Below are 26,346 nucleotides of genomic sequence, written 5' to 3' on the forward strand. Positions count from 1 at the left end.
TGGGGGTAGTTGACCAGGAGGGGCCAATCACTAGTTAGGGATGGGTTGGGCCACAGTCAGCTGTCAGTGAGCAGTTGTATTGGCCATCAAATGCCTTTCTTAGGTTTTATTTCTTTTTCTTATTGTTCTTCCTTTTCACTACAATCAATGTTATATTTTATTGCAATTATTAAACTGTTTTTATTTCAAACCTCAGGTTTTATCTTTTTTTATCCCTGGATTCTCCTCCCCATTCCACTGGCGAGGTTGGTCTCCCATCAGGCCAGAGGCTGAGGACCCTAACTTTTAGTCACTCAATCTGACTTCCCACAAAACAAAAGACATTTAGCTGTTTCCATAGGGAAGACAAGGAAAGAAAAGATATTTTGAATAAGTAGAGACAGGAAATCCAGTGAAGGACAAGTCTGGTACACATGCCTCCCCTTTCTACTTCACTGCTTATTTATTTAATGGAATGAATTATATTTAATGCAAAGACTTCTCTATATTTTATAATTTATTATTTAAAAAAAAAGACAGGCTGGTGAGGAATTTATCACTCACATTGGACACAGACTCTCTGCAGTTCAGAAATATGCACAACATGTGGTTAACAGTTAATTAATTAAAAAGATCTGTTGGGCCATTTTATTTGTTTGTAGCATTTTAGCAGTCTTCAATAACCATGGGGCCTAGACATACAATTTTCTACAACAGTAATTCAAAATAGAGCTTTTCTCTCTGGTTTTTTTTGTGTGTGTGTTGGTTTTTTTCAATCTAAAGAACTAACTATTGTATCTTTTATTACCTGCTATTCACTGCACCCTAGCAAACCTGTGTTCTTATCTGAATTCCATTTAGTACAAAGTGCAATGTTCAACCACTTTCTCTCAACTAAAAGCGTAGCATTTTCCAGTTATCTGAAACACAGTGGAAGTAATAAGATAGACACAGATTTGACTGAATACATACCATTTTTACTACCTTTTAAACAAGCTGTGATATATGCTGAGTTAATCTGCAATATTATTTGCAAAGGGAATAACCTTGAAACTCGCTTTTATCTTAGGCTGCTTCTCAGTCAGCTCTGGCTTTCCTCCTGTTGATGTTGGAATAAAGATAGATTCTTGAATATAACTGTGAGAGAAGGGTGAGCACAAAGCAAAACAATCATATCGCATCAACGTATTTCTCCCTTCTTTCTTCTAACACATTATTTTAATTTTTATAAAGCAACCATGGTCCTATTCTCATCCTAAGTCTCTCCTATTGACACTGCTCCATAGTTGATTTCAACAATCTCAGCTATGAACTAACCAACAAAGGAACTTAATAACACTTTATGAATAGCACATGGAGTCAGTATTTTTTTTCTTGTAATACATGCTCATCTTGCACAGAAATGTGCTTAAGAGCAACATTTTCTCTTTGTAACCTTTTTAGTGAAAGACAAGTATATATGTATAAGAAGCAGTTCTGTAGCATATGAATAATATACAGGTATGTATGCCTACTTCTTTCCTGGGATATGCAAAATAAACACTGCTTGTGTAACAGAAATGTCAAGGATTTGTTAGCTCAGGAGCTCCATGTCAGCTCTTGCTGGAGCTCCAGCTTTATATCATACTTCATGTCAATGCTTTTAGGCTCTGGAAGCAAAGAAGTCTTTGGTTTTCAGAGTACTTTTTGACAAACTCTGAAGAGAAATAAGCTCTTGCTCCACTGGATAAAGCAGAAACGAGCTATCATTGCAACAGCAACCTTCCCTTTGCCAGAACGATGGTTTGGAGCACCTACCAAGTTGCAGCCTGAATCTTTAATGGCAATCTTCTCCTTTTGCAGTTATCTCAAGATAAAGCAAACAGACAAATTTACAATATCTGACAGAAAGAATTCACGTTTGCTAATGATACAAAATTTTTATAAATATTGAATAATCACAATCAAAAGGATTGATATTTTGTTAAATAGTCTGAGGCTAGCAATTCATTTTATTCATGCTCACATAGTTTTAAAAAAGGAGGGAAAATAAAATTACATACACAAAACAAAACCATTCCTTGATAGGTCAATTTGTTTATGAATTAAAGCACTCTAGACATGAAAGGGAATCTAACTTAACACTAATCATAAACCAAAAAGCTGGAGCCTCACTTAGAAAAGTGCGTAGATCCGGAAAAAGAAAGACTTTTCTTCCTATGACTCTCACATCCTTCTGTAAGCTACCTACTTAGCCTTTCTCAATATCCTTTGAACTTTAATATACACAGTACAAAAAGACAGGAGATAGGAAAAAAGGGGGGTTGAAAAATTTTTAATCAGATTTTTTAAAAAAAACCATGAAATATTATTCTACTAGGGGAAAGTTTTTACATAAGTGCTTCATTTTCAATTCCAGGGTAAAGTATTTAATAAAAACAGGAAAAGAGAGGTGTCAGAAGAGCAAATATCTTTACTAAGGCTTATATTTCTTCTGCCTAATACATTTGTACATCTTGAAATGTGCATAATCCCAATCACCCAGGAGAGCCTTGAAAACAGAAGTCTCCATATCATACCTGCAATCACCCTCCCTCTTCACTTCTGTGCCTTTCCTCTCCACTGGGGAAATGAAAATATAATCATGATTCTCTTTCTTCTCCTCCATTTGTTTCCCAGAAATCCTAAATGACACTTCAGAATAGTTGCACTTCTTCCTTCTACATTTGTGTGTATGTGAGTTGCACTTTTAGTTTGTATTCTCAAAAGGAAAGTGCTTATGTAGGTCTGGAAGTGCATGCATAGCAGAGGGGAAAAAATGAGACAGGAGAAATGTAAGAGTGACCATGATCTGAAAACACTAATTTAACTTATCTGTCATAATTTGCATGGGTAATGAAGCTTTTGTGAGAGCGATTTCCCTGATTTGGTAATAGAAGATAGCTACAGACACCATTTCTAATCAAACTGACACATTTTTAAAAAAATGAATCGCAGAATATGTCAAGTTGGAAGAGACCAACAAGGATCATTAAGTCCAACCCCTTGCCCTGCACAGGACCATCCCCAAGAGTCACACCATGTGCCTCATCCAAATGCTTCTTGAACTCTGTCTTTCTTCATAGGATATATGTAAACTTCAACATTCACCACACAGCCTGAAAAGCACTTCTAGAGGTGAGATAACTCAGACAGCAATGTTTATGAAGCTCAGAGAATGTGTACACACAGCCCTTCAAGACAATTTGGTATGAATGCTATCACTGTCTCTCTTGACTGCTCCAGACCTTTTTATTTCTTCAAAGCATTAAAGCCAAGTCTTTCTTAGAAAGAGAGAGCATCTCCCTCTATTAATCTCCAGGACTATACTCTGGATCTTGTCTCCAAACCATTACAGATATTACCAAGGGCAGAAGCAGCCATGATCCAAGTATCTCCAAATATGGACTGGAGAGGGCCCATCCAATGCACATGCACACAGACGTACTTCTGGTTGGTATCTATCTATCATGTAAATTCTAGGCAGAAATGCAAGCACTAAATGAAGGGCATCTGCTGCATGACTGCAGGCTGGCTTCACAACATACACACAGTGAGCCTGATGCATCCAGCCTGAACTGGGTTCCTGGGCCTGTGCTACTGCCTAATGTGTGCCTGCCCACAAGGATTCCCAGTGGTGGAGCAGGAATGTCTCATACCTCCAACACACCATCAGCATCGGTACTCGGGAGGGAAGGAGAGGGCTGCCTCACCCCTGGGGTCAATCTGTACCAGTTCCCTCCAAGTCTCACTTGGGTTCCTACCCCATGCCTGGACAAACCTGTGGTCCAGAGAGTTTCACTTCATAAGTTTAACCCTCCTTCTGAAAGTCTGATTGTGCCACATGTAGATGTTTCCTCATCAAGTAGTTCACTGTTATCCATTTGAGTGATGGAATTCTAACAGGTCTGAGACTTATTATTTCATTTGAAACATGTGCTATGGTATTGAACCTAATGTAATATTCACACAAGTATTCAACAGCTTTATAAGTCACATTGTTTCAGACATTTTTTCAGATACTTCAGATACTACCTTCCAAACCTAAGGAACATTTTTGCACTCTGTCAAAGGCACAGGGAAAAAATAATGTTGTAGAGTAGCAGCAGCTAATCAATTTAAAGAATAACTACATATTTTTGTTAATAATTCTGCCATATCGTTCCTTGGCTCCCTCAGAACACTTTCTTGCTCCAGTGAGTTGTTGCTTTTAAAGTACTCAACTCTTCTGCTCTAATCCTGCTTCAACTGTTTTATGTGAAGAAAGTTAATTAGGAAAGAGAGTGAAAGAGAATTACATCACTGTAACAACAGTACTTGGCATTTAGTAGTGTCTTTAGTTTGAAAGTCTCAGAGAGATTAATAATTATTATTGAAATAATTCTCACAAACTGCTGAGAAGAAAAAGGCTTTTAAAAGTCTATATTTTGCTACAAAGCAAAGCTAGGAATAAGGCTGCGTGTTCTCAGGTCTGTACCATATCTATTAGAGCACTGTCCATCCTTGCCTTTCTTTTTAAGTCACAGAGACACAGGAACAAGTGAAATTTACAGGTAACCACCAAGAATTTTTTTCCAGACGTTAGATCAGGCTGACAGCAGTGATCAAGCAGGTAAGTTGCTACTCAATTTAAGAATAGAGAAGGTATATAAAAGCTCTCAGACATCTCTTCCTCATGGAATATATTACGTTACATTATATTGCAGTCTCACATGAGCAACACTGTCTCAAGTACACTGGACAGTAAAAATGCCAATCAACTATATTGTTAATTTATGAGGCAGAAATCTATAGTGACATCATAAAAGCATCCTTGATATTGCATCACTGATTGTGACCAGTCATAAAGAGAAAGCTTGAGTTTGAGGTATCTCAACATATTAAAACTAAAAAATTACACTACATGACCATGCACACTCCCTCCTATCCCTTCACAAACTCTCACACATCTTATTGTTCCCAGTCTCAAAAAAAATACCAAAAATTCTAAATTAAACAGGACAATGAATTTCCAGCAGGCAAGGTAGATCTGTGTATATGATGGACCTGGCCTAGCAAGGGAAAAGCCCTATTGGCTGAAATCCCATAGCTGCTGCAGCCACAGCTGTTCCTGCCATGACCCTTCCAATTGCCACTCTTCTGCTTCCCTCTGAGCTGCCAGGGATGGTGTAACAGCAAAGGGAGCCAAAGCAATAGCAACAGCAGGTTTCACATTTTAAGCCCCAGCATTTTGCATTAAGTAGCTTCAGTCTCAAACACTAGACTCCTTTTTCTACAGGACAGATAAAAAGCGAACCTGCTATTCCTTAGAATAATCATACAAAAAGACCTTAAACATCAAGCAGTTAGAATAAAGTTTTCTCATAGATTTTTTTTTTTTTCCTTCTACACATCAACTAGCTCTCCCAGATACTCCTGGTCACAAAAGAAAAAACCAAAGCCACAAATTTTTCCATGCTTGGTTTCTCTCCTACTCTGTCTTACTTTTTCAGATAGTTGTTGTTCTCTCTAAAAACAGTCCTTCCTTCTTAGTTTCATATCCTACAACCTCACAAAGCATTTGGCCTACCTGGTTCTCTCTCCCCTACTCAGTTTTTTCACCTATGTATTTCCTGACCACAGTTCTTGCTCTCCAAATCAAGTAGTTTCTACTTTCTACAAAGCTGAGCACTGCACTCCTGGTAGTTGTTACTTCTTCCACCCACTTGCTGTGGCACACAGATTGCCCATGTGAACTCAGCTTCACAGAACCTGGTAGTCCCTGCAGTACATCTGTGAAAAATTTGTAGCTCTGTCTCTTGCGAAAAACTTGATGGTGATCTTCTTAGCCAAGAATAGCCTTTATAATTCTACTTTTATGCTTCTTAATGTCAACCTAAAGCAAGAAACTCTAGAATTGACATAGAACTCATCATAATTTCCTATTATGCTGTATCGTTACTTGACGAAAGAGACAACAGACAAGTCACCTCTCTTTTTCTGCTCCCAATATATGTCTCATTTAATCAGCACTTTAAGCTAGTGACTGCCTTTTCTTATATGCTTAATACAGTACACAGCACTGTGAGGCCTAGATTGCTACTGCATCTCTATATCCAAATAATGATTATCGGTCCTTTTTTTTTCAGGTTCATACATTTCACCTCCAGATTCACCTACTCCAATATCTTTTTTTACAGTTACTCTATAAACTAAGGTTTGGTTAAGATTGCTGTAGACAGATGACTCAATCCTTCCATCATCATTAAAGCTTTTATATCTACAAAATGGTGATACTCACCTTAGGAAATACTGCTTTCAGGAGACTGACAATTGAAATACAATGGCTGTAAAAAGCTAAATAGGCATTTTCCAACAACAGACCTTTAGACAAGATCAGAGCCTTGGAATCACATTCTGCTTCTAAATTTCATGGCCAGGTAAACATCTTCAACACAGACTCAGTCCTTTGTGCATCCCTTGAGTACACCCCTTCTATTAGTCAATGCTGCTCTTACAGAAAGGAGAAAAAAAAAAACCAACCAAAAAACCAACAAGCCATGTTAAAATCTGAAAAGCAGATTGCTGCTCTGGAAAATCATTTTTTCTTCTTCCTTCAAAGCCCCTATCTTTCACTCTTTACATATGGCTGAAAGACAATAGTTATTTGAAATATGAAAGCTCTCCTAGTAGAAAGGTTAAATATAAGGCTAAATGCAATAGGACTAAATGCTTTTCTTCTTTTGTGATTGCTGTGTGGGAAAAGAAGGATTTGTAGAAAAAGCAAACAGACAAAGGGAAATAGAAAAAGAAAGATCACAAAAAGAAAATAAGATATTGGAAGAAAAATCCTCATATTTAAAATAGAAGACATTGCTAAATCCACTTCCGATCAGGTATTAGCAGCCCTTCAGATGATGGCCAGAAAAGTCAAAATCTCTCCTTTGGTTCACAGTTTCAATATTATTACTGTCCTTCTGTATCACTCACTCTGTTTAATAGCCTGGGGTCAGGCTCCAATTTTTCAAACTTTACATTATTAACCCTATGATGTATTCAGTTCTTTCTGCCTTCTCAGCACAATATTCCTACCCACGCATTGCAGAGAATATATAATTTATATATATAATATTACAGTCTGCCTTATGACTTGCATACTTAGTCAATAAATAAAATATGTAATATTCATAAAGAACTTACATCCATACCACTGAATATACAACATATGATTTTATCATATTCAGCTGTACCTTCTAAAAGCTGTTAGTTTTCCTACATTTTGTTGTGCAACAGTATACAGCTAGCCTCTTCAGAGTTTCATAAGGGATGAAAAACAAGAATCTACCTTGTCAGCACAGCCCACAAAAAAGGCTATCAGAATTGCATTTTTTATGCTAACCTGTGTATGAAGACTCTTACTGACAGTGGAAGTCAAAGTGTGTTTCACACTCTGCAACAGTTCCACAGTAGGAAAAACTGCTGCTGTTCCCTTCTGAAGTATTCCTTATCAAGGACACCACAACTAACTTGCCACCCTGTTCAACTCAGGGGTTAAACAAAACAAGTTGGTTCTGGGCCCTCTTCTATCTAGCAGTCCAAATCAAACATGATTTTAATGACAATTAATGACAAAAATCTGAAATCAGTTTTTTTGTTATTGCTGGCTTCATTAGTCTGTTCATTTATCTATTAACTTAGTCATGGAGCCTGTAAATTAATTGGCAATGTCAAAGCTTTTGCTGACTTCTAATTCTCTTAGGTGATATATATTGCACAAATAAGAAAGCTACATTAAAATGCCAGCATTATATACAGCACAACATTTTCCACTCTCCCTGAAATGATTTATCATAATCATGTTCACACTCACTCAGCCTCCTGCACCATTATTTAAAGGGAAACTGTTCCATAATTGCTGGTATGACTTTGACAAGAATTATATGATAAGATTTCAGTCATTAACCATCTAGAAAGATCAAGTGTTATCCTCACATTTGACAATGAAAGCTATATTGACACTTCATCCAGTCACATCACCTTCCACATTCATATACCAATTCAGGAAGGGTGCTTTTCTCCTACCTGCTCTGAAGAGTAAAAGGAGGCAGCAAAACAGAATTTTAAAGCCTTTTCAAAGTAAAACCCAACACCTCCTGAACCAAAACCCCCCACCACCCCTGAGCTGTCATTGTGTTTGAGGAAAAGCCTATGAAAACCAAAAAATATACAAATAATACCACAAGCAAGGAAAGAAATTAGAAATATAGTAGAAATACAGTGCTTATAGTAGCTGGTAGGATGAAGCTGGTTGATTTACTGTGTCTGCACGCACAGAGGAAACACCTGCATGTTTCTTTTCCTGGATATAGTACCACTGCACTTCACGCTGCATTGCTCTAGCTCTGTGTCTTTCTGCAGAAGAAATTGTTCAACCATTCATTCTCTTGGATATTTGTCTGCCTTTAACACTGAAAGCACGAAGGCAAAAAATGAATGCCTAGCAGTAGCCTTTCCAGTCCACATTTACATGCCTAAATATAACTGTTAAGCATCATCACACTTTATTGGATATTCTGGATGCATCACATCACCAACCTTTACAGCATTATTTTAAAATCATGCTTCACGTTTCCATGGTCAAATATGGACTTAAAAGTTAAGCATCCATTTCGTTATGATGACAGGTATACCTTGCTCTATACTGTTGCTATGGTAACAGATATAGTAGCCATTAGATTTATGGTAAAATGTATTCCCAAGAGGTACTTTTTTTTTTTTTCATTCTCACTTGCATGATTGTATCCAACTACCTAATTACAAAGAAAACTCAGAGGATATGCTCTTAGCTGAGACCAACAGCTTCTATGAGGTCTTGCATTCACCTTCTTAAAGTTTAAATGTGGGAGATAAAATACACCGATGCTTCAAACAAAAGGTGTCGAAATCCTTGCTCCACATGGAAGTAATGAAAAATTAGGAGATTATATGCTAACTAGGAGTTAATTAATTGAGTACAGCTATCCCAAATCCTGTACACTCTGACAGGGAAAATATTTATCACCTGTGAGAAAATAATTTTTGGATTTACTCAAGCAATGTAAATTATTAAAAAAATTCCAGACATATTTCCTGCCTGTTACTGAACATACATCAGAATTCTACTGATTTAACATTTTAGACATACCTTATGGCAAGACTATTTTCATTCAAAGATGTAAATGTTACAGTTTTCATCAAAATTCTCAGTTTTCAAATTTTTCATAAGACAGGTAAGGGCAAAAACTTCCCCAGCAGCAGCTGAAAAATATTGTTCCAGCTGTCATACAAGTAGCTGCAAAAATGTTCCTAAGCCACAGCCATTCAAGTAAATGTGTACCACAGTTAATGATTATATAAGCTCTTTTCCTGCCTCTTTTCCACAGATCAGTTTTAAAATATGTATCTGTTCTAACCAAATTTTCAGTATAAATCTTTGTGTTTGTAAATATACATGTAATAACCAATCTGAAATCTAGTGGGTAGCTCGGACACTTTCTAGCAGGCAGCTCCCACTGGTGCTGTGGCCAGACTACACCCATCTCTCAAAAAACCCACAGAAATGCTCAAGTTGTTTTGAGTGGAAATTATACAGTCTTCATCTCAAAGGGATCATGGAGAAAAGATGTATTACATCCACAAAGACAAGGGTATCTTAAAAACTGAAGTCCAACAGAACTGGACTAGTACTTTAGTATGTGGTACAATAAGTGCAAATTTGTAGTAAAACAAATAATAATATTTAAACATTAGGTTTTACAAAAAGACGAACAGTATGATATTTAAACTGAATTACAACCTTCTAAAATGATAATGTATCTCTGTAATTATATTTACAAGAAGAGATATCCACAGAGGACACAAAACAATTTTAAGCAACCGTAGGTTCATGCCATCAAAGAAACCACTTCCCAAAAGATTTCAGAGCATGTTTCCTACTTGTCCATGTGATTACACACCTCTTGCTCCAGCGCTGCACATAGTGCCCATGTTACTTCTGAATCTTTTTTGAGCCACTTCAGAAAATGGAAAAAAAAATCAACTAAAAAAATCAACAGTTCTTGGCTATAGTGATATCATCCAGTGCTACAAGCAAGCAAATCAAGAGCTAGTAAGAACTAAAGGCCACATTACAGGAATAAAAGTACCATCCCACCAGATGGTGCAAACATTTAGAGCTTTTCCTTACCTGCCTCCTGTCTCTCTGAGACGATGATGATGAGGAGGCACTTCTATGTGATGGAGTGGCTGTTTTGTGAGCTGGAGATATACTCTTCTCCTCTGAACTCATCTTTGCAACAAGCTTGTATTAATGATCTTGTGCTTTTACCACTCATGTACAAAAAGACAAGGAATAGTCTTCCGCATCCTTCTGTTTCACAGTTTATGGACAGCCAAAGAGGAATTCAGTCTCAGCTGAACTGCACCTTAACAAAGAAAAATGTGAAAGAGTGAATGAATACACCCTCGCTCCAAAGTAGTTCTGCAGCAAAGAAATCTACTGACTATTTAATCCAAAGGTCTCCCAGTCTTTTACTCCCCTTCCCAAACACAAATGCATTGTTCTGCCTTCTCAGAGAAGATGACAATGGTATTATATTTAAAAAAAAAACAAACAACAAACTAAGGAAAGGCTTTAGTAATTTACAACAATTCTCAGGCAAAGATTACAAATTCTTGAGGAGGGGGCATTATCCCATCCTGCATAATATCACATTATCAACTTGTGGACTTCTCGTACTGCACAGATACCACTGAACATCCCTTTATAATCAATACCTCTGGAAAATCCTGCAATTAGAATAAGGACTCTGCAAGCTGTTTCTTAAAAGCAGGTCCCTCTCTCAAAGATGGTGGCCTCACTTGCAGTATCAAAGGCTTTACTGAGGCAGGGGGAGTGAATGCCTGGGTGGGCATTTGGCTGCCAGCCAGGGCTAACCCACCCCAGCTGCAGGGGGCATTCCCTTTAGTGTTTACTCAGCCACTGCTAGTACATTAGCTCTTTACGACTCTCAGATGTTTTCTCTCACTTCACCCAAACACTTAATTTCCACACGAGAACTGAAAAATAGATACTCAGAGCAGCACAGAGGATACTTGTGTCAACAAACAGTCAAACACTATCTGTCAAGCCCTATCAAAATGCTGCAAGTACATCGTGACAGTTCAGGAATGGAGTTATACTTCTCCATGTTTAACAGATAACTGTGATCTTGCTTCAGCTGACTGATATTGTGTCTGATCTTCCATTAACCTTGGATAAAATTGTTCCCTGAATGAGATACTAGCTTCAGGCAGACGACATATCTTCTCCACTGCCCTCTCTCTAATTTTGAAATAGTGCCCTTCCACATACACTGTGATGACAGCACATCACAGGTCATCACTGCTAGCTGTAGATGGAACACCATGTTAAATGAAATCAGGACAAAAATACATTAACTAACACTCAGACATGACTACAAAGCTCAAGAAATTATGATATATTGGAGGCAGAGCTCTAGCTTCTCCAGTCACAAAAGATATCCATGCAAGAATATCATCCTGAACCCAGATACTCAGAGGCAGCTAAATAAATAATTTCATTGTGCCTTACAGCCACCAGCTTCTGAATACTGTACCCTAAGAAACACCCATGCTGCAGCCCAGATCTGTGATGACTCATAAGTAACAGAGACCTTTTCTGCTTGCTTTACTATAGGAAAGTGGAATTACTTCACTCCATTAGTTATCAGTACTTTTGCAAGTATGAATCTCATCCATATCTTATGAATGAGCTTCTATCTCCATCAAGGAGCCTCCCATAGAATTACAGATCCCACATAAGATCAACAGAGTTCACACAGCATCCAGTGACATGACTGGGAGGGCATGGCTGTTCGAACAGCTGCACGACACATTTGTTTCAGAACTTCAGAAAGAAAACAATGAAGCTGCATCCAAAGAAAGGCTTTTCCTTCTATCCTAGCATATTAGGACTGGACTATTGTTCCAGTTTAACAGCATTTTCATATCCTACAAATGCATCAGGGAAATTTTGGTCAGAGAGGTGTACCAACAGGGATATCTTAAGGTCTGTGTAATTTACATATAAATAAAAAATGAAATTACAAAAATTAGAACAAAAATATTATAATCATAGTTCGCAAAGCTGTGCAGCACAGCTGAGTTATTAAATAGCAAATCTGCAGTCACTTTCAGCTATGAGGTCACTGAATTCTTTTTAGCACAATAGCCTTTAGGCAAATGAAAACCAACCCCTTTTTAAAACATCTGATCTTCACTCAGTTGACTCATGTGGAAAAATTTATATTTAGTAATGGCACAGAAGGACAGTGATCTGGCACTTCAAGTGTGTTTTGAAGGCTCTCAGGAAGCCCTGTAAGCACAACAAAAAAAATATATAATGCAAATTAGCAAGAGCTAGCATTGAGCTCTTTATGGTTCTTACACATTGAATTTGGATTTTCTTCCATATTGGAGAGAGTCTATCTTCCAATTTTGGCTTAAAATTTGGGCAAGAGATCTTTTTAGAGCATGCTGGTAGGAATAAATCTAGTGAAACTGACATAAAGAGACACCAGTCTCTGTGTAGCTCTGATTGAAGCAAACAATTAGAAAGCTAATATTTTGGCCAACGAATTGAATTTACCTAAATGAAACTAAATGTTTTTGAAACATTTTTCATAGGCTTTTTCCATCACTCATTGGCAATTTTGCTATTGACTCTAGTGGGAACAGGAACAAGCCACGTATTATGGTAGTATATTTCTACAAAATAACAGAAAATCTAAAAACACGTTCAAAAACCATGACGTTGGGTTTTGGTGAGTGGGGATGACCCCCTAGTAATTATGCATTTTTTCTGATAGTGTTTCCTAACAGGGATGAAAACATCTGTCTCATTGTATGAGGCCAATTTTATTATTCCTTTACTTTACAGCAAATATGTCTTCAACTTGGACGTATTTTAATCAATTTCATCAGAAATCAATTGAAAAAAAATAATGACATGAACAAGGGTAACAGTATTGGCTGTTGGTTATTAATTGCTGTGTGTCCAAGTATCATTGACCTGTAGGCTGCATTTTGCACACACCAACTAAATTCCCTCATGAACTGCTCAAAACCACCTGTCAGTTTATGACCATAAGTTAATTCAGCACATTAAATGTGACCAGGCATTGACTAGCTTGAAAGTTGCTTTGCCATGAGTTCCCAAGGCAGGAAATATATTCATTGCTTCTAGCATATGAGAAGAGACAGACTTCCTAAAATGCAAAAACCAGACACTGCAGGAAGACTTCAGTCATCAGAAGTATGACTTGCCCAGCTAGGAGTTTTGTATTCATCTTTTTATACCAGCATCTCAACTATTTTGCATTTAAAATACTATTTTTAATTTAGTAATTATTTACTGGTTCTTCAGTACACTCTAAGTTATTTATTTTTTTATTGAAGGTGATGCATATAGAAAAGTAAAATGCTCTACCCAAAGTCATGCAGAGAGTGAGTCTTGTAAGCAGAACATGCAGTGAGGTCTTTCAACTCTGATCCATAAGCAAAAAAATCGTGTGCCATGATTGTAACATCCTCCAGGTGAGATAAACCTCTATATCTAATTCTATTCATGGAGAAATACAAAATTACTTTACAGACACTAAAATAAGAAATTATTTAAGAAATACACTAAAGATTCTTTACCGTACAGTTAAGAAATTGTTTATGCTTTATTAAATATCTAGTATTGCATACTTCTTCTACAAAGGAGAACTATTTCACCACTTCTTGCAGTTCACCGCTACTTTATTTATTTTTTAAGCTAGCCCTGGAATTCAAGATGGTGTTTTCTCAATAACGTCTTTGTGCCGGATCTCAATTGTTACAGTTTGTCTGAGTGTGAGGGAAAAAGCTAGGGATTCCTCATTCCTTATTCTTCCTCTACTTCAACATCAGAATTGAATATTTTTTACCATACAGTTATTTTTTCCTCATTTATTCTCTGTTCATTAGTGTTGTGGTTTGGTGCTTTTTCCCTCCAATCCATGGTGTCTTAAATCAAGTATTCAAAAGATCTTTAAAAAATCCATTCCTTTCCATCCTCAAAGGTTACTCTCTCTTTCTGCCTAAATAAATAAAGGAAAATGATACATTTTATTTTTCATAGAGGAAACCACTGATTTTTACACTAGAGATATTATGCTTATCCATAGTCCTGCTGTCTATCATATGAAAGAAAATTATTCCAGATACATCAAAATAAATGACCAATCCATTACCAAGATGTAGTGTGATTACTTTTTATATCAATGTTACACTAAACAGCTTGAAAGACAAGGAAGCATTGAGAGCTAATTATTGATTTCTCATCACCTTTTACACCAGCTTACAATATGTTTGATTCAACATCTCTTAAAAGTATTTCCTGGAATTCTGTGGATTGGACTGTCCAGTAGTATCAAAATACTGAAGTAGACACTGAATCTCCATATAAAAATTCAGTACTCTTTATTTTCTTCAATGAACAAACTACATTGTATCTGAAGTTGTGCAGATTGTCATTATTCAAAATTTCATTTTAATATTGAGTATTTTTTTGTTATTTGCTAAAATAAAATTTAAAAAAAGGGTGGGTAGAGGAATGGAATGGAAAAAGGCTATTTTTATTGGGGTGAAAAAAAAGTTAGGTGGTTTAAAAGGTGTGAGATAGAAACACAAGGAATGAAATGAGACAATACACCAGGGACCAAACTGTGCAAAGACTTAGGAAACACAAACTGTATAAACTGCACAAAATAAACAGGTGACACAGAGGAGAAAAGCAGCCTGTGGAAATGAATATTAGCAATATCAAAGGCAGGAATATTGTGGCTATTGCACTTTACAAGCCTCTACTGTATGGCGAGTCCATTGACGCTGATTAGGGAATCTCTGTTCTCTCCCAAAATCTGAATGTTCCACCAAGCCTGGGCAACTGCACCAACTGCAGTATGGTTTGTGAAAAAGCTTTTAGCAGAAATGACAAAAATGCACAAATGCATGAGCTGCGTAAATCCAGAGTTATAAATAAATGCATGTCACATAAAAGATAAATTAAAGTTCTCAATGGGCAACTCTAAATGAAGTCTGTATTCAAATAACAGACTTCTGTGATAAATGTTATGTTGTTTCTCACTCTGATTGAGTCTTTTCTGCAAGAGTGCCCAGAATGCTTTATAGAGTGTTTAATATCTTGCGTGGTATTGAAGTAATTTGAGAAGACAATTTAGGGAGCAGAGACGAATCTTTCAACATAAATGAAACAAAAATATGCAAGTGCCACTGGCATTATTTCAAGGAAAACATTCAAACTGATCAGTCAATATGGAGCTGCTTTTCACTTGGGAGAGAAGAGGTTTTCTGTGATGTACAACACAGTCATTCAATATTTGAGTACTCAGTGAAGGCAGACCTTTGCTCTCATATCATGAGGAATATGTAACTGCCTCTTCCCCCCTTTACTGCTGACCTTCCATGCAGGAAAATCATAACCATGCTTTTGTTACAGTACATGAATGTTTCCAACATAAAAATATGATGGAAATAAAACTTCTCAATGCAGTAGCAATGTTGTGATTTAATAGATCACTCATGGGAAATAAGCAATTTGTTGTTTGTTTTTCTTTTTTAACAAACGAGCAAATCATTCCCTTTACAGACACTATCTGAGAATCAGCCACATCATTTTAGTAAAGCATCAACTTTTTAAGAAAAGATTTTAATCAATTCACTTCAAAATCTGTTTTATTTGCAGACCTCTGACCAGTGAATTTTAAATGCTAGATAGCAAAACAACACTCAATTAAAGGGAGCCACTGATGATTTATTTTCAGGTCCAATATATATAAGAAGGAGTAAATGAGGTGCTACAGGAAAACTGGGAAATCTAGCTAGCACTAAATGGTTTTTAAGGTAGAAGATATTGGAATTCATATGACTGTGTAACTATTGCTACTTTCAGGTATTCTAAAAGCTGCATACTGAAGGTCTGGATAACAAATGTACATTTCTAATTGCAGGCATTCATAACAACATTGGCATTTACAAATTCTCAATCTGATATTATATACAGCAATACATACAGCGCCTACATATTGCTACAAATATTCTTTACCTCATATTCAAAAGGATCTAGATCCTGACTGTAGGTAGGAAACGAGTCCAGTCCAGCATTACCCCGGAGAGTAGCTTTGATACAGACCAAACTGCTGCACTTGGTCAGTGCAATTTGCAATTTCCATGACCATAGGATCATAGAATGATTTAGGTTGGAAAAGAGCTTTAAGATCATGTCTAAAGACCTTTATCCCCATGCAATGCTACAAGCTTGGAAATAAGTGTCTGGAAAGCTGTCTGGAAAGGACCCAGGGGTGCTGGTCAACAGTGGGTTGAACATGAGCCAGCGTGTGCCCGGGTGGCCAAGAAGGCCAGTGGCACCCTGGCTTGGATCAGAAAGTGTGGGCAGCAGGATCAGGGCACAGATTGATCTGCAGTACTCAGCACTGGTGAAGCTACACCTTGAATCCTGTGTTCAGTTTTGGGCCCCTCACCACAGGAAGGAGTCCCCAGGGAAGTGGTGGAGTCACCATCCCTACAGGTATTTAAAAGACATGTAGCTGTAGCATTTGGTGACATGGTTTCGTGGTGAACTTGGAAGTATTAATCTGTGGTTGCACCCTATGATGATGCACCATAGCTACATATAACTAGAAATACACAGTAGCAATGCAACCACTAAACTCAACTGATAAAAAACCCAACAGCTAGCTATTTTATCTTATTTGATATGATGACAGACAAAAGCAGTACTTATCCATTTTACACATGCAGTTTCCTGCAAAATCTTTCAAGAATAAATAGTTAATTGGCTAAGACACAATGTTTATGTCAATAAAAGCAAATTCTAAACCTGTATCACTATTCTTAATTAGGATACCACTTCTCCTTGACTGATTGATATTCAATAACACAGCAAAAATAATGGAATAAAAAAGCCTCATATTTCATAGAGGTCATATTTTACACCCCTGCATTTGACAACCTCCCATAACAAGCATTTGTTGGAAGAATTATCAAGGAAATTAAAATTAATTAACATAGTGTTTCCCAAAACAGTGACTAAGTTTATTAAATGCAGTGGTTTTAAAAGTCCTTAGGCTTTGTTTTGGTGGGTTTGGTTTTGTGGTTTTGGGCTTGGCGGTTGTTTTTTTCAAGGGGAAGGGGTGTAGGGGAGAGAATCTTGTGGGTTTTTTGTTTTTAAGGTCTACTGTACATAATCTCTTCATTTTAAACAGCATATTCCACAGAAGATTGCAGTATCAGCAAACATCGAGACACTTTTACTCTCATGTCATCCTTAAGAGAATGCAGTGCCTCCCAACAATTTACAGCTGGTATGATTTCTTTAAAGCTAAGTTATAATTTTTTTTTCTGGGCAGCTAGTCCAAGTACATCTCAAAAATATAAAATATAAAAATTTTATTAAGAAAAAATATTTGCATGGGCATGTAACTCTGTAAAATACACAGACTTTATCAAATAGATGTATGAGGTCAAAAAACAGTCAGAATCAGACAAGAATAGGACAGTACAACATCTGCCTTTTCTATTTTCTGCTTGCCTACATGAATAAGCAGAGTTTTCTGCCCTTCTAGAAGCCCTGAAGCATACATGGTAATTAGTGGAGTTCCACTATGTCAAAACCTCCAGTTTAGATGACAATTTCAAAATAAACCCTCAACTCATTTGCAGTCTCTGAGGATTGCCTCAATAACTGAATTGACCCTAGGATTTTCATTAGGAAATCTTTGTTGTTCCATGTTCCTCAGGCTATCACAGTAATAGAATACTATTGATTTGTATGGCATGGATATTTTTTGCATACGACCGAGGCAGAATATCAATCTGTGTCATATGCATTTGTAATAGACTGCTGTGAGCAGAGGGTTAAACAAATTCACAAATTTATAAACACAAACATGCAATATATACCAGTTAAACATTAAGCAGGAAAAAGTAACAGGCGGACATTAAAAGCCTTTCTAGACTAATCTAAATCCAAGTCATCTTTTAAAAAAAAAAATAAAATAAAAAAAAGCAATACATGCTATTACATCCCTCAGGCACTTTTTAAAACGAAAAACCTTGCTGGGGAATTTTTGTTTCCACCCAAACCTTTTCAGAGAATCACATTTTTAATTTTTTAAATTTTTAAATTTTTAAATAAATAAATAAATAAATGTAAAAAATTTTAATCAAAACTCAGGAAGGGCTTTAAAGAATAAAAAATTTTCATGCATCCTGCTTTTTTGGGGGGGAAAAACCCTCACAATTTTCAAAAAGCTCCTTAAAAGAAAAGCAAAACACATTTTTTTCCTTATTTTAGCAATTAGTTTTTTCTTTACCACTGGGCAACCTGGACAAAAGAAAAATAGATTACAACTCTAAAGACTCTTAAAATGCTTTTTAATTAAAGTCTCAACTGAACAGTGATGTAAAGCAATGAAATTAATTTCCCTTCTAAAAGAGCTACAAAATGTTGTCACAAAAATGGTACTAATCCTCCAGAGCACAGGAGCCTAAAAGCTTCTTGTGATGCTTGAAATCCATGTCTAGCTGCATTTTACTGCCCTCCATTTATTAAGCTACCTCTTGTTTCTCTGCATGTTTTATTTCCACTACCACACAAACATTACACTTTTGCTGTGTTTCAAACTTACCAAGTAAAATTTTGATTCAGAGTATATTAAGAAATGTCTATCTATTGATCTTGAATTCCGAACATTATCATCAAATGCTTGCAGGAAGGGTGTCAAAAAAAATCAGTGCTGTCTCAATACAAACATAATGTGTTTATGGGAACAAATACAAGACTGGAACTGATTGAGTCTGATCAGATCATGGAGAACTGAGAGGGGAGACACAAAACTGGCGTATTAGTCAGAGCTTCCACCACCCTGACTTTTGGGGTGCTAAATGGAAGGTCACATCCAGGAACAAAAATCAGAATGGAATTTTATTCTTAGAGGCAATTAGCTTGACAAACAATAAGAGGATCACAGCTGCACAGGATAATATAGTTAATGGCTTATATATAATCTGGGAAATACTGAGAAGGACTAGGGAGGCTGTATTGCCTCTGTGACTGCTACTAAATCACTGTGTCCAGTTCTGCTGTCAACATTTCAAAGACATTCACAAATGGGTTCAAGAGAGAACCATAAGCATGACGATAACATTGAAAAACATCACTACTAATAAAAGATTTACAGAGGTCAACCTATTTAGTTTGTCAAATAGAAGATTGAAGTGTCACTGGATGAGAATCTATAGCCCACTACATAGGCGGAAGGAATTTATTGTTAGAATTCTTCTGAAAGATATACCAAAATCCAATGGGGAAAAAAAGGAGATAAATATATGCAGGTTAGAAATAAGGCACAGATTTATAATGTTGAAGAGGTATGAGAAGACATTTTCATATTCAGACTGGAATTCTTAAGGTTTTGGGATGGGTTTTTATATATTCCAAAGCTCAGTCATCCCTGCTGATTAGGAAGCAAGAATTCATCCACGGCAGTCCAGTGACGTATTCCATAGGAAGAGTTCAGGTTCCACCATAATGCAGCCTCTCCCTCCCACAGTTCCTTCTCACAATTGAAACCAACCAACTGTAGCAGTAACCAACCAAGAAAAAAAAGAACAAATCAATATATAAAAGGAGAGATAAAATAAAATGAGGGTTTTTTTTCTTAATTCTATCTCTGGTGCACCCCATTAATCTCTCCACCTGAGATTCTCCAATTTTGTCACTAGGCACTTATTAAGTCTGATCTTTTGTATGAGAGAATGTTAAATGTTCTTGAAATCTAAAGCAATCTATATTCTGATCACTGTTAATATTTTTTTCCTTATTGCTTTAAATAAATCTGACACATATGTTTAAAACCTAACTTTCCATGAAGAGCAGGAGCACTTCATAAAGTCTTTTTTTAATCTCATTACTACATGAATTTCTTTGCACTTCACTCAGTGATCATTTCATTAGAAAGACAAAAAAGAAAAATCAACAATTATTGTTCATGTCAAAAAAAACCCCTAAAAAATGTCTTGAGCACTTGACAAATACATTAGGAATCACAGGCATGCCTGAAAAGACAATGAGATGGCATAATCACTTTTGAAGTTCCTGCAAAGTCTAACACACATTGACTAAAATTAAACTGAGCATAAAAATGGGCAGTTGCTCAAAAGTAGTTTCATGACATAACAAATCAGTGACAAAAAACTGACAAAAAACAACAACAAAAAAATCCCTTTTCTCTTAATACGCAATGGCTATCTCTTGACTCTTATTCCACAAGGGAAACACATAATGTTTCCTATCATCACAGCTAAGCACCAGGTCCTGCACACTTCAATAGCTAGATATGCTTAGTTCTTCCTACTTTTGAAATACTAATGAATCAACATTCAGCTTCACTGACAAAAAACATGAGGTACTCCAAAGTCACATTCATTTGTACTAGGAGGAACTACCAATACAACACTACCAATAATTTCAGCTGAAATTACACCACACTAAATTGTCTCTGCCTGTGCACAAAGCATGATCCAATATGAGGACAGCAATGACCCAAGGCAACTTACAGAGAAAAAACTACCTGAGTAGTCCTAGAATATTCTCATCATTGAAAAGCTGCATGTTTTTCATCAGCCATTGATTTCCAAAACATATTATAGACAGAAAACTACTCCTAATAAGTACTGATCTTTATACATAAACAGAGTATAAAGCCATAAGAGAATACTGGAGTCATCTAGCATAAAAAGGACAAAAGGAATTTTCCAGCTTAGTTCCTGTTTGAAATAATCATATACCATAGTAAATCATCCAACCCCTATGCAAAAGCACTCAGTGGTGTAAACCAACTACAAATCCTAATAAGTTCTTGAAAAAATTAATTTTCCTAAATTACTAAGAATGTGCATGCTATTTCTCCTTTAAATATGTCTAACCTCAATCTTAGCCAAGAATTCTTGTTAAACCTTTGCCTACTACACAGAAGAGCTCTCTTCAAATGCAAAATTTGCTAGTGCACAAATACACTATATTTACAGGACTTTAGGCATCTAACATCAGTTTTCACAGCTTTCTCAAATATTTTTAATGAGTTCGATGAAGTTTAGAGAAGAATTGGCATAATTAAAGAATTGACAAACATTTTATAGATGCACAGAGAGGCCTGTATTTAGTTAATTAAGAGGAGGGCTGAAATGTTGCTTGAGCAAAATGGTAAGTTCCCAGTTCCCACAGCAGTGTACTTGTTTATATACTCTAGAGTTCAACATGATGCTTAATCACACTGCACACAGTAGCAGACATGCTGTGTTTCAACAGTATACTGGTTAGAAGCATGCATGAGCAATTATTCCAATGACAGATGAATTTCACAATAGCAAATTGCTTCTATATTCATAATAACCCACATTACACTCTTCCATCAGACTTATGCAAAACTGGCTCAACTTATGCAGGGCATTGGCTCCCAAAGATATGCTCCTTGAAAGTCTGTGTAGGACTTCACAAATGATAACAAAAGGTCTGATGGATGAAGGAAGGAACAAACTGTAAGAACACTCAAAAAAAAAAAAAAGTACAAAAACCTTTTGTCACAATTAGCAGTTATATACCCATAAATTAGCAAACATGTCAACTGGCAAACAACCATTCTTCTCTCTAACATCAAATGTTGCTATTCTCTTTGAGCATTATTCTACTTACACTTCCCCATAATTTGGGACATACATTTAGTACCTTTTGGTGTCTTATAGAAAGCACCAAGGTTAGTAATGCCCAGCTGAGGACCTTCTTTCATCTGTCTAAAACCAACTTGTCTTTTAACACCTCAGTAAGTGACAATCATTACTGCATGACCTGCTGGATTAGCATCACTTGCAAGACATGAAGTTTGTTTTCCTCTACTTGACACACAATAAACCACAATATGTACAAGGGAAGCCCAGAATAAGACTGAGACACTCAGAGCTATGCAGTCTGGAAATACAGTGTATCAAGTTCAGTCAATCAACTGAGAAAGGGGTTAATTTTTCACAGGCTGGAGAAGAGGATTATTCTGTGCAAGTGACCAACATTCACATCCACCAGCCTCATGAGAGCCTCATGCTTGTGAGATAGCTGGTGCTTAAGAACACTTCTATCACCCAAGTGCCATATAAATAACCTGTGATAACCAGCACAGAAGGTATATAGGGATAACAGAGCAGTAGAAGCACAAACATCTTAATTTTTACTACAAATTTTTTTCCCCTCACTGTTCTTGATCTTGCATCAATCCAGATTCCCACAATTACTTTGTCTTCTGCAAGGCAAACCCATTCCCATCAAAGCTCAACCTCTCTGTCACCACTCCAGTATTTTTCATTCTTCCTCTCCCTTATCCTTCAATCACAAAGTAGAGACCACCTCCCTACCAACCCAGTTACTCCTTTATATTTCATGACAGTGTCAGGTCCCCTTTCCTTTTTCTTTGTTCACGTCCTCTTATAAATTGCACACAATCATGGTCCTTTGAATTTATCTCTCCTTTTCTAAGTCAAGATCTATAGATGCCCCACTTTTTTTTGTGGGTTTTTTTTTTGTCGCAGAGCACAGCCTAGAAGGTCAGCTCGCAGCAAAAAAATTCTTTAGAAACAACTTAAAACATACTATTTGCAAAAAAATGCTCTTCATGGGAGAGGCCATGGCTGCAGATTCTAATAATAAGAAAAAAACTAAGAGAACCCACAACTAGAATTTAAAGACCAAATGGCTACACCTTCCCACTTTGCAATAAACAGGCCTTTCTCTCTAAGGCTGAGATACAAGGAAGTTTTTCTTCAGCTTGATCTGAACAACAAATGAGTGGCATAACAGCAAGCAAAGGAAGTCCTATTTCAAGACTACTAAACCTGTGGTATACTATCATTGATATGAACTAAAACAGTTTTTTAAAGTCCTCTGATTATTTGAGGTGAATTTAAAACTTTAGAAATGTTACCGCACATAAAACGATAAATTGTTCTTCTATCTGTGAATGCCACAATCGCATACTTTACATTTGTAGATGTAAACGTCATTAGAGAGAAACCTTTCAGAGAGCTGCTCAGAGGATCAGTGAGGTAGACTAAATGCAAAAACTGTAGCAAGCTCTGACACATCACAGAACTTGGAAGGTGAAAAATTGAGGTTTATTTTAAGGTGAGAGAGAAAACAAATTGATAATACTGGGGAAGATAAAAAGAATTGTTTCCTTCTTCTCCTGAACAAGCACAAGTGCCCAGAGTCGGTCAGTTGCTAATAAAGTATAGGCAGCCAAATGTGAGGTTCAATTATGAAAGCAACACTCAAGCATTTTGCTGTCTGGTATGCATTAACGTCAAAGTGAATAGCAAACACTGCAACTGAAAAGAACAGCCAAAAGGCAAATCCAGCATCTGGCCTGCCCTGGCCAAAGGCAGTGACTCAGCTACAGTCATAGGGCATAACAAGAGATGGATGTAAAATCTAGTAGTCAATAGAATTGCTACTCTAGCACAGAAAACTGATGAAGTCAACTAATACAGCTGAAAGAGGGCTCTTCTGCAGGCTTGACCATCTCCACACCAGTCAGCTGGACAGGGTGAATCAAGTACCAAGTAATGGATTTTCATGAATAGTGACATTGCTTAATTCATAAAGGAAATACAAGATTTCTTTCTCTAATACATGCAGTTAAAAGTAAAATCAATTAAGGATGAATTTAGACTTAAGGTCTGTCTGAATTCAAATAATTGAAAACCTCAGGTCACCTAAAATAACATCTTGCCCTCTGATGTTTATGAGCATCAATAACATAACAGAACACCTTGACTTTTCAGCTTGTTTTGTGCTTCCTGTTTTAGAAGAGAGCTGATATTCACATGCCGAGGAGGTCTAAAAAGTCACATAATATACCAATGAACTACCTGAGTTTTTTACTAACTCAGAAAATGTGATCTTTCATGCAGGTGAGCTAACACAAGATTGACCAAGAGTACCTATACTACAGTGAAAACTTAAATCTTTAGCAGTTTCAGCTCATGGAAAGATCATCAGGGCAGGAACAAAAACAGAGCAAGAAAACATAAAAAAAGCTGGAACAGTTTCTGCCTTCTGCTACTGCAACTATTCAAAAGTATGCTTTTTTTGGACTGTTGTAATGGAAGTAGTATAATCTTTTTAGCAACAAAAAGGTAATAGCAGTGAATAGTTATATTATAAATTATAGAAATTGTGACTGCTGGAACACAGTTTATGACTAATTTCTCATAATGCAGTTTTTATGCACACACTTCTTACAGGGAAACAATGCACTAAAATACTTTAGAAATCTTTGAATATTTTATTAAAGTCAAAAGTTGAAGTGAAACATTTATTCGCTTCTCTTCTGTAGTTTGATTGATTATTAACTTGCAGCCTTCTCCTTTGTATGGTAATTAGATCACACAAAAAAAATGAGCATTTCAGTGGAAGCAGTTTCCGCAAACAACCACACTGCCCTGAACAGAGGCAATTCTTCCACCCCCATGTCCTGGCTGACACCATTGGTCCCAGATATGGTGCAAGTGTTGGTATTGTTTCATCTCTGTGTGTAAATTCCCATACATCCTTTTGCTATGTATAGCCCATAAAACAATTTTCTATCAATCTTTCACTTACTGTATCATTTATCATACCTGAAATAAAAATACAGAAATCAGAATAGCAAAATGATTCCTATGTACTTTTAACTCAATTAAATCTAACCAAAATACAATTGTTTTCCATCTAGGAATGAGTAGCACAACCAAATCAGGAGCTGCTCGAAGTCTCTTAAAGTTTACTCTACTCAGTTTCCAAATCCCAGAGGGACTGGAGAATTAAGTACAAGTATCAGATGTTAACAGGGATTGTCACATCCTCACTTGCTTAGGCTATCCCTGTGTCTGATGGCAATCCTGCACCTGTGTTTTCTGCACGGTATCATGTAAGTTATAATGAGGGTATGAAGTATTCACCAGTCTGGTCAGACCAGCAATTCTAAATTCAAATTCTGTCCAATCTAGATTTAGTAAGCTAAGAACTATAAATTAGACCTTTGCATTAAGAGCAGTGACAACTGCAAACCAAGCTGCAACTGCAGATGCAATGAAGTCAGTATGACTTCGCAGTATTTTAACCTTCCTTAGTCACACCTGAGATTTGGGGCAGTCCACTCAAGAGATCGGCTGCTTCTTTTGTGATGGGTTTGTAGTGAAAACATACACTGAGGAGTACTTCAGAGGCACAAAATTTTTAAATACTGGAAAAAGCATCAAAGAAAATTACTGAATTAGCATGCACCTACTGTCGGATGCAATGCTTGCTGTGCTGTATACACAGGATAGTTTGTGCAACAGCAACCAAAGACATGGCTGTAAAAGTGCCAAGTGCTCTCAGCACAGCGCCAGGCAGGTTGCAGCATTCTGTCTTAAAAAAAAAAAAAAAAAGATCTAATAGAATATGCCTCTAAGAGTTCTCAAGTTTGCAGTAACCCTTCAGAAGCTTTTGCAATCCAAAAGAGCTAACAGGACCATATAAGGCAGGGGCTTCCTAGCAGTAATGTGCATTTTCAGTTCACGTTTAAATAGAGACAGAAATGGAGGAAAAACAAAAAAACCCAACCAACCAACCAAAAAAAAATAATCCCAAAACCCCAAACCCACATAATGTTCTACAGCAACTGTTAAAAAAAGTCACTAAAAAAAATGTCCTCCTGTGTGTCTATCCAGTGCTGGCAAAAATCTGATTTCAAAATGACCAGTTATGTCACTGATATTTGTGCTTTCAGTGCAATAAAATCCCACTAGCTATCTTTTCCAGTACACAAAGAGGCTGCATCACACATATCTCGCTCTTCCTCTGGTAGCTCTGCCTCAATCCTCTCCTTAAGTTTCACAGCTGGTAATGCAAGAGCATTGCACTCCACATTCATCCCTTGCTTTCTAGGAGTACTGCCTGCTACAGTTGTTTAATTTACTTTCCACTACCTAACCAGTCTGCACTAGAAGGCTGCACATACGACAACTGAACTACCATAAATACATATGTTGTGTTACAGCAGTTATTAATTATAATACAAGAGTTACATTAATATATATAATAGGCCTCAATGGAAAAAACCCTGGCTCTTAAGTATGACCAATTAAAGGTTAAGAAACTGTGCAACTATTACATTCCAAGAATAAAACTGATCA

The 26,346-nt window shown here is 36.7% G+C and overlaps 1 protein-coding gene across 6 annotated transcripts in view; it reads right to left on the reverse strand.

The window, feature by feature from the left end:
• OSBPL6 (oxysterol binding protein like 6) overlaps nucleotides 1-26,346 on the reverse strand; it is a 98,158-nt gene that overhangs the window by 45,877 nt on the left and 25,935 nt on the right. For all 6 annotated transcript variants that reach the window (XM_064660728.1, XM_064660731.1, XM_064660733.1 and 3 more), the window contains exon 2: nucleotides 10,202-10,439. In XM_064660728.1, coding sequence (XP_064516798.1) covers nucleotides 10,202-10,303 — 102 coding nt within the window. In that variant the 5' untranslated portion in view covers nucleotides 10,304-10,439. The remainder of the gene's footprint in view (nucleotides 1-10,201; nucleotides 10,440-26,346) is intronic.

Source organism: Pseudopipra pipra, chromosome 7 (assembly GCF_036250125.1).
Source record: "Pseudopipra pipra isolate bDixPip1 chromosome 7, bDixPip1.hap1, whole genome shotgun sequence".
Classification (NCBI taxonomy): domain Eukaryota; kingdom Metazoa; phylum Chordata; class Aves; order Passeriformes; family Pipridae; genus Pseudopipra; species Pseudopipra pipra.